The 10807-nt window shown below is 35.9% G+C and overlaps 1 protein-coding gene across 1 annotated transcript; it reads left to right on the top strand.

Annotated features, from left to right (window-relative positions):
- The first annotated feature begins 6561 nt into the window (after nt 1–6561).
- Nucleotides 6562–8978, top strand: LOC104893869 (protein FAR-RED IMPAIRED RESPONSE 1-like). Its single transcript, XM_010679998.1, has 3 exons — nt 6562–7447; nt 7776–8785; nt 8886–8978. Exons 1-3 carry the CDS (start codon nt 6562–6564, stop codon nt 8976–8978), a joined length of 1989 nt encoding a protein of 662 aa, XP_010678300.1.
- Nucleotides 8979–10807: the final 1829 nt, after the last annotated feature.

Here is a 10807-nt window from a genome sequence, read left to right on the forward strand (position 1 = left end):
GTTCTTGTATACTTCTCTTTGTATATAATTTCTTGTATTTTCATCTTTGTTTTGATTAATGTTCTTGTATACTTCTATATTAGTTTTTGTTCCTTTTTTTCATTTTCGTTTCATTCTTTTTTTTTTTTTTTTGGGTTTAGTATTTTCGTTTCGTTTCGTTTCTCTTCTCTTCTGTTTAATTTCAGAAAATGTGATATTATGAGTGAAAAAATGTCAAAAAAAAAAAATTTTTTTTTAATTTTTTTTTTGGTAGGAAGGGCTGCGCTAGTTAGGAAAAAGCGCAGCCCTTCTAGCTCAGAAGGGCTGCGCTTTTTCCTAACTAGCGCAGCCCTTCTAAGCTAGAAGGGCTGCGCTTTTTCCTAACTAGCGCAACCCTTCTAGCTTAAAGGCTGCGCTTTTCTAGCGCAGCCCTACTTAAAAAGTGAAGGGCTGCTACTGAAAGGGCTGCTGTCAAAAAGCGCAGCCCTACAGGCCTTTTTCAGCGCAATCCTTCATCATTTTTCCACTAGTGTTTGAGCTTAATAGCCCTCAATAAATAACCAAATTCTTCCATCCACTTGTACTGGATCTAGGCTGCCATGAGACCATTTATCTTAAAATAACATGAAAAGGATAATTAGATGGTCTTTGAAAGGCCGGAAAGGGAAGAGGAAAATTAATCTTGTTTCATTGTAAAATTAATGACAGCATAAAGGGATCATTCAAACATGTTATAAAAAGCAGAATGTAAAACTCAAACTTCATAAGAGAATTGACTCTTTTAGAAACTAAATGATTTTTTCTTGAGCTTAATAGCCCTCAAAAAAAATAACCAAATTCTTCCCTCCAATTGTACTTGATCTAGGATGCCATGAGAGCATTTATCTTATAATAATATCAAAAGTAAAATGAGATGGTTTCGGAAAGGCCAGAAAGGGAAAAGGCAAATCAAACTTGTTTCATTGCAGAACTAATGACAGCATAAAGTGATCAAGTATAGCGAATCCACATATTGATCTAGGAAAGCTAAGGACGCATTCTTGTCAAAGTGTGGTGTGGAGAATAACACTTGCAGGAGAGCCTAGAATAAAATACCAGGTTTTGTGGATCAATACATCAGCTGCTCGAAGCAAAACAATCCAATTTACATCATATACTTGAGAGTGTTGAGACCATTCAATCAATGAAACAACAAAAGTAGTAATTAAAAAAATATAAGGAGGGTGCATCCCACCTTCAACTTGAATGTATGCAATAAAGGACATGCCTCAATCAAGGAGGTCAAAGAAAAAGGGTCATCATCAAATTGGAGAAATACTATCTCCAATTGCTTAACATTGACAAAAGTTGGAAATGCACTCGATGCAGAGCGTACCTACAAAATTAAAATGGATCAAAAAGCATTAAGGTTATGCATCCTAATAAACAATTATACGATTATAACCTATGTTACTTAGACTCGTCTCAAATACCCACGTGGACCCGTGTTTGAAATGAATATTTGAATTTGAGTAACATAAATTATACCCAATTTACCGATTAGCAACATATAAAGTATTATACTCGCTCCGGGTTTTTTTTAAATCTACACACTTTCCTTTTCAATCTGTTTCTTTTTAATCTGTGCACTGTTGCTTTTTCTATTATTGGTAACATGTCCCATCTACTTTCCCCTCTTTTTCAATCCATGTCATCCACTTTTATAATATTTTAACTCACTTATCATTTTTTCTCTCCACCTTTTCAGTTTCTCTCATACTTTTGTACTCCTTTCTTGATTCTTTCCCAAAGTAAAGCGAGTAAACTAAATAGAAATGGAGGGAGTAGCAAGCAACAAACCTCAAGCCACTCAATCGAGAGTTTCTCAAGTTGAGAAGAGAAACTATATAGGATATCCCAATGATTGAAAATGTGACGGCAATATGGCCCTCCAAAAGCAGCATCCACGATTGATGTAACACTATGATACTCCACATTAGTTGTAGACTCAAAAAATACAAAAGAAGTAAGATTTGGAGCAAAAATTTGGAGTGACTCAAGATTGATAGATTTGAAGCAGTAAAAAAACTCCAAGTGTTTGAGCTTAAGGGATGAGACAACAAGTTTTTGGTGTTTAGAAGACGCATCAGACCTGATGTTGCAGCTATGAAGCGACAGATGCTGAAGATTAAGACAGTTAGATAATACCCAGTCAAGCAGAGGTCGATCAATAGACACTGATTTCAAGTGAAGAGATTATTCACGACTAAAGCTGGGTTAAAAGAAAATATGTTAAATGACTGCATCATTGAGCAAGTTGCCAACAAGTTGATCTCCAAATTGCGAACCTCTTTACTGAAGGAAAATTTGAGCCAGTTTTCAATATCAGCAGCATAAAATTGTTCAGGGGGAAATGTATTCCGAAGGTATTAAGATATGGAGCTCTATTTGCACTTATAACCTGGTTAACCCATTTAACATAATTATCCATTTCAAGTAGTGCAAAACATGTATATTTTAGACTCCTTGCAATAGCAGTGGTTTCAGGGTTATCGAAATCTAGATCCATAAGGTGAGTCCAAACATGTCTCCAGCTCTTGGAAAGAACGCTAGTTCTTCCTGCTGTTTTTATATCCACTAAGGACAACAAGTAGACCAGTACATCACCAGGTAAGCCACTAATTAAGTCCATATTGTCACTCTCATCATCTTCATTGAGCTTTTCATCGAGATCGATGTTCAACTGCCAATGAAGTCAAAAAATTTCTTCTTAAACAAAATAATCAAAATCCAAATTTCCTACTAAAGGGTATTTTTAGAGGTTCAAGAACACTCACCTTTCTTTTCTGCCTGGGTGGCATGGGTTGTTGCTCTACATAATTGGATAATAAGTTCAACAACTGCGGCTGGCTACTGTACACGGCTGTGCTGAGGCTATTCTGGTGAGTGTTGTTATTGTTGTAATGTTGAAACAGATCTCGGAGGCGTGTCCAAGTATCCATGGCAGTAGATTTCTCATCAAGAATTGCCACAAGTAAATCAGTGGAGATGGTGGCATAAATCCAGGAGAGAACGACGGCATCAAGTTGAGCCCAAAGAGAGGCGTCAATATCTGATGGGGTAGGGATCGTGCGTCAATATGGTGAATAAGATTACAAGCCCGAGCAGTGACACGAAAGAGGGTAGACCACCATCTGTACTCGGCTTTTTCAAGATCAAGAACAAGAGGTATGAGCTTCTTGATGTTGGAGATATCAAGAAGAGTAGGATCAAATCTCCACGAGGTCTGAAAAGGACAGCTTTTCGCCATGGGGGCACGAGCGCAGTGGCCAGTAGCAGACCCAGGAATTTAAACCTGGGGTACGGACGTACACCAAGTCAGCAAACACAGAAAAGTAGCGGGAAAAGAGTTCGCAAAAATTGCTCAGACATACGTTTTACAACCAAAATATGCATAGTTAATTCCTAATTGAATTGATAAAAATTAATCAATTTTCATATTTGATTTCAATTAAATAATTTATAATTATTGAATTAAATGGAGTCACATGCATATTAACACATGCCGATTGAAAAAAGAACAATTCAATTTTGCCCTCAATTGCAAAATGCCAAAATCCCTAGAAATTATACTCCCTCCGTTTCAATTTAATTGTGACACTTTTTAAATCACGGACTCCTAGGCAATTTTTGGAGAGGACAGAGATAGAGAAAGAAAACAAAAGTGTCCCATGTGATAGGATGGAGATAGAGAAAAGTTATTACCCAAAACAAAAGTGTAACATCCAATCTAAAACTTCCTAAAATAAAAAGTGTCACAACTAAACTGGAACGGAGAAAGTATTTGATTTCAATTTCAATTAGCCCCTAACTAATGATTAGGGTGGTGGATCTAGCATTTCGCCCAACATGGATTCGAAATCGATGAGACGTTAAACCAAAAAACGACCAAATTAAATTGACTAAAAATAAACTGCATCAATTCAAGTTTAGAATTACAACCGCTAACTACGCAACAAACTTCTAAGATTATATGGAAGAAAAACTAAAAAAAATTATTCCACAAGCTTGTATACTCTTCTACTACTTTAATTTTCATCCTTCACAAATTTAATTAAAATTAAAAAACTTCTTTGCATCACTATTATGCTAGCAAATTACAAAACATATTGATGAATAATTAAATTAAATAAATTGAACTTCAATAACCATTCAAATCAAACATCGAAAAGCAAATTCACCCAATTTATCTCATGGCAATTCAATATTTCAATCTATCCAAGCATTCCATAATTCAATATGCAATTAAACTAAATATTACTATTTAGTGGCGTATCTAGAAATTTGGGAATGGTTGGTCACACTACCGCAAATTTGCAAGACAACCCATGATCATCCAATTGAAAAGGGCATCCAATATTGCACAACCTCAACATACAACCACACAACACATAAAGTTCACAAAGAACAGCACTAACCCTCCCTTTAATTGAAATATTATCAAAACTTATATTGGTTAGTTTACCATTAAAAGTAAATTATCTACAAGAAGTGACCCCACTTGAAGAGACTCAAACCTGTCCTAAACCAAGCCGAATCACTCATTTTTAATTACTACCTTGTTTTTCATTAAAAGATGAGTAATTTTTACTTGAATAGACTATCTTCACAAAACCTCCAACAACCGAACACAAGTTTCAGTTATAAAATCTACTGTCATCCTAAATTACAAAACAATAAGTACATGATTATTCAAAACAAGATCAGGTCAAAACATGCGATTAAATCATATATCAAACAAAAAATCCCCTTAGTATCGAAAATTACTCATCTTTAATGAAAAACAAAAACCTAAATGAAAGAAGAATACCTGAGGAGAGAGAGAGATAGAAAGGGGGAGAGTTGGAGCGAACGTAGGTTTGATCTCTTCGGACTTTAGAGGCCGGCGAGTGAGACTGAGTGTGCCCCTTGTAGCGAGTGAGCCTGAGTGTCAGCCGGCATGGTGGTTTTTGTTTTTTTGTTGTGTTTTTGTGGGGTGGGGTGGGGGGAGCTGTGATAGAACGCTAGCAGCTAGAGACTTTATATGTCTTTAGGAGGACTAAAATGCAAATAAAAATATGGAAAGGAGTTTGGCTAAGGAAAAAAAACGAAAAAGCATGAAATGACAGAAAAGAGGAAAAAGCAGATGACAGAAAAGAAGAAAAGGTGAGGACAGGAAGGACAGCGGAAAAAGTTGGACAGACAAAAGGGAAGTTAAAGAACTGTAAAGAAAACAAAAAATCTAAGAGTAAAAAGACCCGTTAGAAAACAAAAAAAAAGAGTAAAAACTTTCCAATAAAAAATCTGTAAAAACTGAGAAGAAGAAAAAACAGAGGAAAAGACGATAAAAAATATCTGAGAAGAAGCTTCGATGGGTGAGGATATTGAATTCAGCACACCAAATCATGAACAGGTAAAACAATTATAATTTTTTTTATTTGTATCCCACATTCTTTTAATAAAATGGCTAAAAAATCAGGAAAAAGAAGTAATAAATATGTTAAAAGTAATTTTAAGAATTTGGTAAATAGTTAATATTTATAGAAGACAATGAGGGGAGAAACCTTTATGTAATATATATTTTTTTGGAAAAATCAGAAAGAAGTATAATAAATATGTAAAAAGTGAGTGAAGTAATAAATGTGTCTTCCTAAATGAAGAGAATGTTTACATAAATTGCAGGTTTGATCATAGAATTTATGGCTGGCTCACCTGGCTGCATAGAAATACCCAGTTGGGCAGTAAATTATAGTTGCAAAGGGATAAATTTATTGCGCCATATTAATGTTTAGATATTGTCTTTTAAAGAAACTTTAATAAAACATTAATAGCAAACCAAACGACCATTGTTAGTTATCTACAAACACTAGTTGGATATGCTAAACACTTGTAGGATACCAAAAAACAAACAATTGACTTATAAAAAAAAAACATGGTTCAGTGTTAAAAGAATGTGTTTCAATAAAAAAATTAAAATAACTAACTTGTCACGGTTATTATAATACAACAGTTAAATGTTTTAATGTGAAAGTATTATTTGGAATGGAAATGTAAATAATTTATTATCTGATCTGACCAATATGTTTGTCTAATTGAAGATAATTAATATATGTGATTGTATTAGCAGCGAAGAAGTAGAAGAGTTGACTTTGATTTGAATGAGGAAGTGCCTGACATATATTTGGAGTCAGGGCAGTTAGTTGAATTGTGCAACGAGGATAACATTGTTGAGGAATGTGTAAGTGGATCATTTACATCAAATAATACATCAAATAATAAGGTTGATGTTCCTAATGTTGGCATGGTATTTGGTACATGGGATGAGATTGACAAATGCTTTGTGAAATACGGGAAACAAGAGGGTTTTGGCGTTCGTAGGTCAGGTGGTGTTAGTACTACGCAAAAGAAAGAGAAGGTGAAGGTTTTGCGTAATTATACATGGAGATGTGAGTGTGAAGGTGAACCAGACATGAAGCGAATGGTGGATGGTAAGCGGGTAATAGTTGGGAAAAAGGGGGTGGACGTATCTAGTAGGAAGACGAAGAAGTGCAATTGTGTCCTGTGATGATATATGCTAGTGTAAATGAAGAAGGGTTATGGGAAATAAGGAAAGCAATATTACAACATGAAAATCATAATCCTACACCTAGCAAGGTTAGAAACATAAGCAAATTTCGACAAGAAGAAGTTAGTTGTGCTGTGCGGAGGAAGTTGTTTAATGATAAAGCTGCTGGAGTGAGGATATCTCAGATACACAAATCCATTGCTACGGATAGGAATGGACTCGAGAATATGCCAATAACTGAGAGGGACTTGCGTAACATAGTAGCAAAGGAACGTAGATTGAAATTTAAGGACGGAGATGCTAATTCCATGTTGAGTTATTTTGACCGAATGACTGATGATAACCAACAATTCTTTCACATGCATCGTTTGGATGATGAAGGTCACATGAAAGATGTATTATGGGTTGATGCGAGAAGTCGTGCAGCGTATGAGTATTTTGGGGACGTTGTATGTTTTGACGCTACTTACCTTACTAATGATTATGCACTTCCTTTTGCTAATTTTGTGGGAGTAAATCACCATGGTCAAAGTATATTACTAGGATGTGCTGTAATATCTCACGAGGATGCTGAAAGTTATACTTGGGTTTTTAGTACTTGGGTGAAGTGTATGGGGGGTAAAGCGCCTAATTGTTTTCTTACTGATCAAGATGCTGCGATGAGGAAGGCGTTGGTGAATGCTATGCCCGGGACTTGGCACCGTTGGTGTTTATGGCACATTCTTATGAAGTTTGGTAAGAAGCTGGGTAAGTACGCGCTTTATAAGGAGTTCAAAAGGGTACTTCTTGATGCTATATATGACAGTGTGTCAGGTGAAGAATTTGAAGTTCAATGGTGTGATGCAATATCAAAATACGGACTCGGGGAAGATAAGTGGCTTGAAGGTGATTATATACTAATGATTAGCATAGCATGTTAATCACGTTTTATTTAGCATAGCATGTTATACATAGCAGTAGCATGTTATACATAGCGTTTTACATAGTAGTAGCATGCTTTAGAAATGATTGGGTATTTTGGAAACCACATGATGATTATCATAAAATTAGTAGCATCTGGTTTGTTACGTAATTTGTGGTGAGATGTTGTAGTATATGATTCAACATAATTGGTGGTTGGATGCTGGTAGTGTATATGAATATTTAATTGTAGTGGAGGAATAAGTAGGTAATTGTTGTTAAAGTTTGATTGATTAATTTTGTGTTAATGTAGGTTTGTATAAGGAGAGGATGATGTGGGCTCCGGCATATATGAAGCACATATTTTGGGCTGGTATGAAGACGACGCAACGTTCAGAAAGTATTAATAGTTTTTTTGACGGTTATGTGCATAAGAATATGAAACTGTGTGATTTTGCCGAACAATACTGCAATGCTATGGAGAGTAGGGCAAATTCGGAGAAAGTAGCAGACGCAAATAGTAGTAGGTATGTAAGACAACTTGCTACTGATTGTAAAGCGGAGGTTGTGTTCCAAAAACTATACACAGATGGTAAGTTTAAGGAAGTGCAAGCGGAGTGTCTCAAAATGTTGTATGTCCATTGGAGAGGGGTTCAAAAATTAACACACAATATAGAGGAGCACACATTTGCAGATAGAATATGGGTTATATGCAAGGATACTAAGAAGGAGGTACCTACGAATAAGAGAAGGAACTATCGGGTGAAAATAGACTTAGGTACATTCTTGGCATGTTGTGAATGTAAGATGTTTGAGTATCATGGTATTTTGTGTAGGCACATCATTAATTTGTATGATGTTTTGAACATAAAAGAAATTCCTTCACAATACATCCTTGATCGGTGGAGAAAGGATGTCATTCGAAAACATACGATGATAAAAGTGGCGTATCATGATCCCTCCAAAACTGAAGAGGTCATGTGTTATGATAAAATGATGGTCCTATTCGACCCAATTTGCTTGAAGGCGGCTTATTGTGATGAAGTTGATCTAGTAGTCGAAGCACTTAAGTTGCTTGATGATCGCATAAATGAGAGGAAGGCATTGAAGTTGACTAGTAATGGACCCAAAGAAGGCACTCCTTCATCTGTGGGTAATAATACAATTAGACAGGATGTTACTCCTGGTTCGGTAAACATGCAGGAGGGCGTGAAGGACCCCCCTCGGAAGACACGTAAAGGATCGCGCTCAGTTCGATTCCCTTCATGCATCGAGAAGGGGCAAGGATCCAAAAAACAGAAGAAAGGGAACAAAGATGGCAAGGTATTGACTATTTATTTCAATCTTGCTAACTTGCTATGCATGTGTTGAAATTTGCAGGGTATATAGATTAATTGGGTTTATATTTGTCATTGTTTGTTAGGTTAATGATGATGAAGCCTGCAATTCAGAGAGCGATGACGATGAAGGTCATGAATTAGGGGGACAGGTTAATATATGGTCAGGGTCGAGTTAATACCAACTTAATCATATCTTCGCATATTGGGCAGGTCCAACAAAAAGCCCATGTTTTATTTTTGTTGGACCCACTGGTCTCTTCGATTTGCTGTATTTATTTCGGATTGGGCTTGGTGATAGGAGTGGGCTTTTGTGATAGGGTATGGCCTTTTTTGGGAATGGCTTGTGGGGGTATTTTGGGGACTGAACAATTGGGGACTTGGGTTTTGTAGCCATTGTTAACAACATTTGACAACTCCAATGATAAATCATTTAATCACACTATTACTTAATCACATTATTTAATCAACACTATTACTTAATAACATTTCAGATTTGCATAAAAGATAAGTTATCTAAAACAACATTGTAATTGATATTTTACAAGACAATTAAGCATTTGAGTGTTAAATTAAGATAATTGTTTGATAGCTGGGAAAATAGTTCCAAAATATAATAATTACATGTTAACACAGATGAAACAACAGGCAAAAAATGACGAGGTCTTGCGGGTTGTACGCGCGTCTATGTATCAAGACTCCGCATTCATCAAGTGCTGCAAAAGACAAGCAAATCACGAAATATAAGTCAACCCTGTCACATATTTATAATTTACGACACATTACATATCAAACCATTTAGAACTTCAACATATCAAACCAGTTACAACTTCAACATATCAATGCAAGTATAACTTGAACATATCAAACCATTTATAACTTCAACATATCAAACCACAACTACATAGTTAATTTCCAATGACCCAAAAACAATTACATCACCAAAAACAATTTGAAAACTTACTTAATTTCCAAAGACCAATGTCAATCAAAACACAACTGCGAATTTCAATCAAAACACAACTGCAAGAATACTATATATATATATGTAACGAATCCCTCACAACCACAACATAATAGTACACCAACAAACAACATAATAGTACACCAACAAACACAGTTAAACATCTTAATTAATGACAAGATTAAATATATTAAAGAAACTGAGTTATAGAAACTACTACATGGAACTAAGCTAAGCGCACACCTCATGGAGAATTGTTGTGATAGGGGTTGTCGAAATCGTAGGAATCGCTATCATCTTCTTCATCTTCGCAATGACAGTAATCTCTATCCTCTTCTTCCTCTTCGCAATTAGAGTACTGGACATCTTCATACACCTCCAGAGGGCGTAAATTTCCATCCGCATCCTCAGCAAACATTTCATGGGATTTTAAACCTTGCGCATAATAACTACCGTTCCCAAAGAACATTCCTTCCCATGGCAAGGTTTTATCTTCGATACAAGGTTCTTTTAACAAAATGAACGAATCATCATATTTTTTTTGTTTTCCCTTTTGCCCTGTCATGGGCGTTTCACTATTTTTCGATTTCTCTCTCCCTTGTTCAGTGGGTTCAGTAATTTTAATCCCTTTATCTTTTGGTTCACTAATTTTAATCCCTCTTGCTTTTAACATTCTCTTACGAAATGATCTTGTTATTGGGTATGGACGGGAGTTAGGTGGTGCATGGGACTTACAATTGGGGTACTTACATTTAGGGGATGAAGGGGAATTACATTTAGGGGGTGAAGGGGACTTACATTGAGGGGTATTGAACGTTTTTTCCGCCTCCTTCATAACTTTTTGCAAGGCTTCGTATGATTTGCTGCTGAGTTTAGTAGCTGCTTTGCCGGAATAGAAAAATTTCCAGGCGTAAGGGCCACCGTCGGCAATTGAATTTGCAAGTAATCTGCAAAGATTAGCTTCCTCGTTCGTTGTAGCAGCATTGGCAGCTTCTCTAAGTAGTTGAATCATTTTTATGAAGGATGCCATGTTTGAGAAGAAGA

The sequence above is a fragment of the Beta vulgaris genome, chromosome 5 (genome assembly GCF_026745355.1).
Source record: "Beta vulgaris subsp. vulgaris cultivar EL10 chromosome 5, EL10.2, whole genome shotgun sequence".
NCBI lineage: Eukaryota > Viridiplantae > Streptophyta > Magnoliopsida > Caryophyllales > Amaranthaceae > Beta > Beta vulgaris.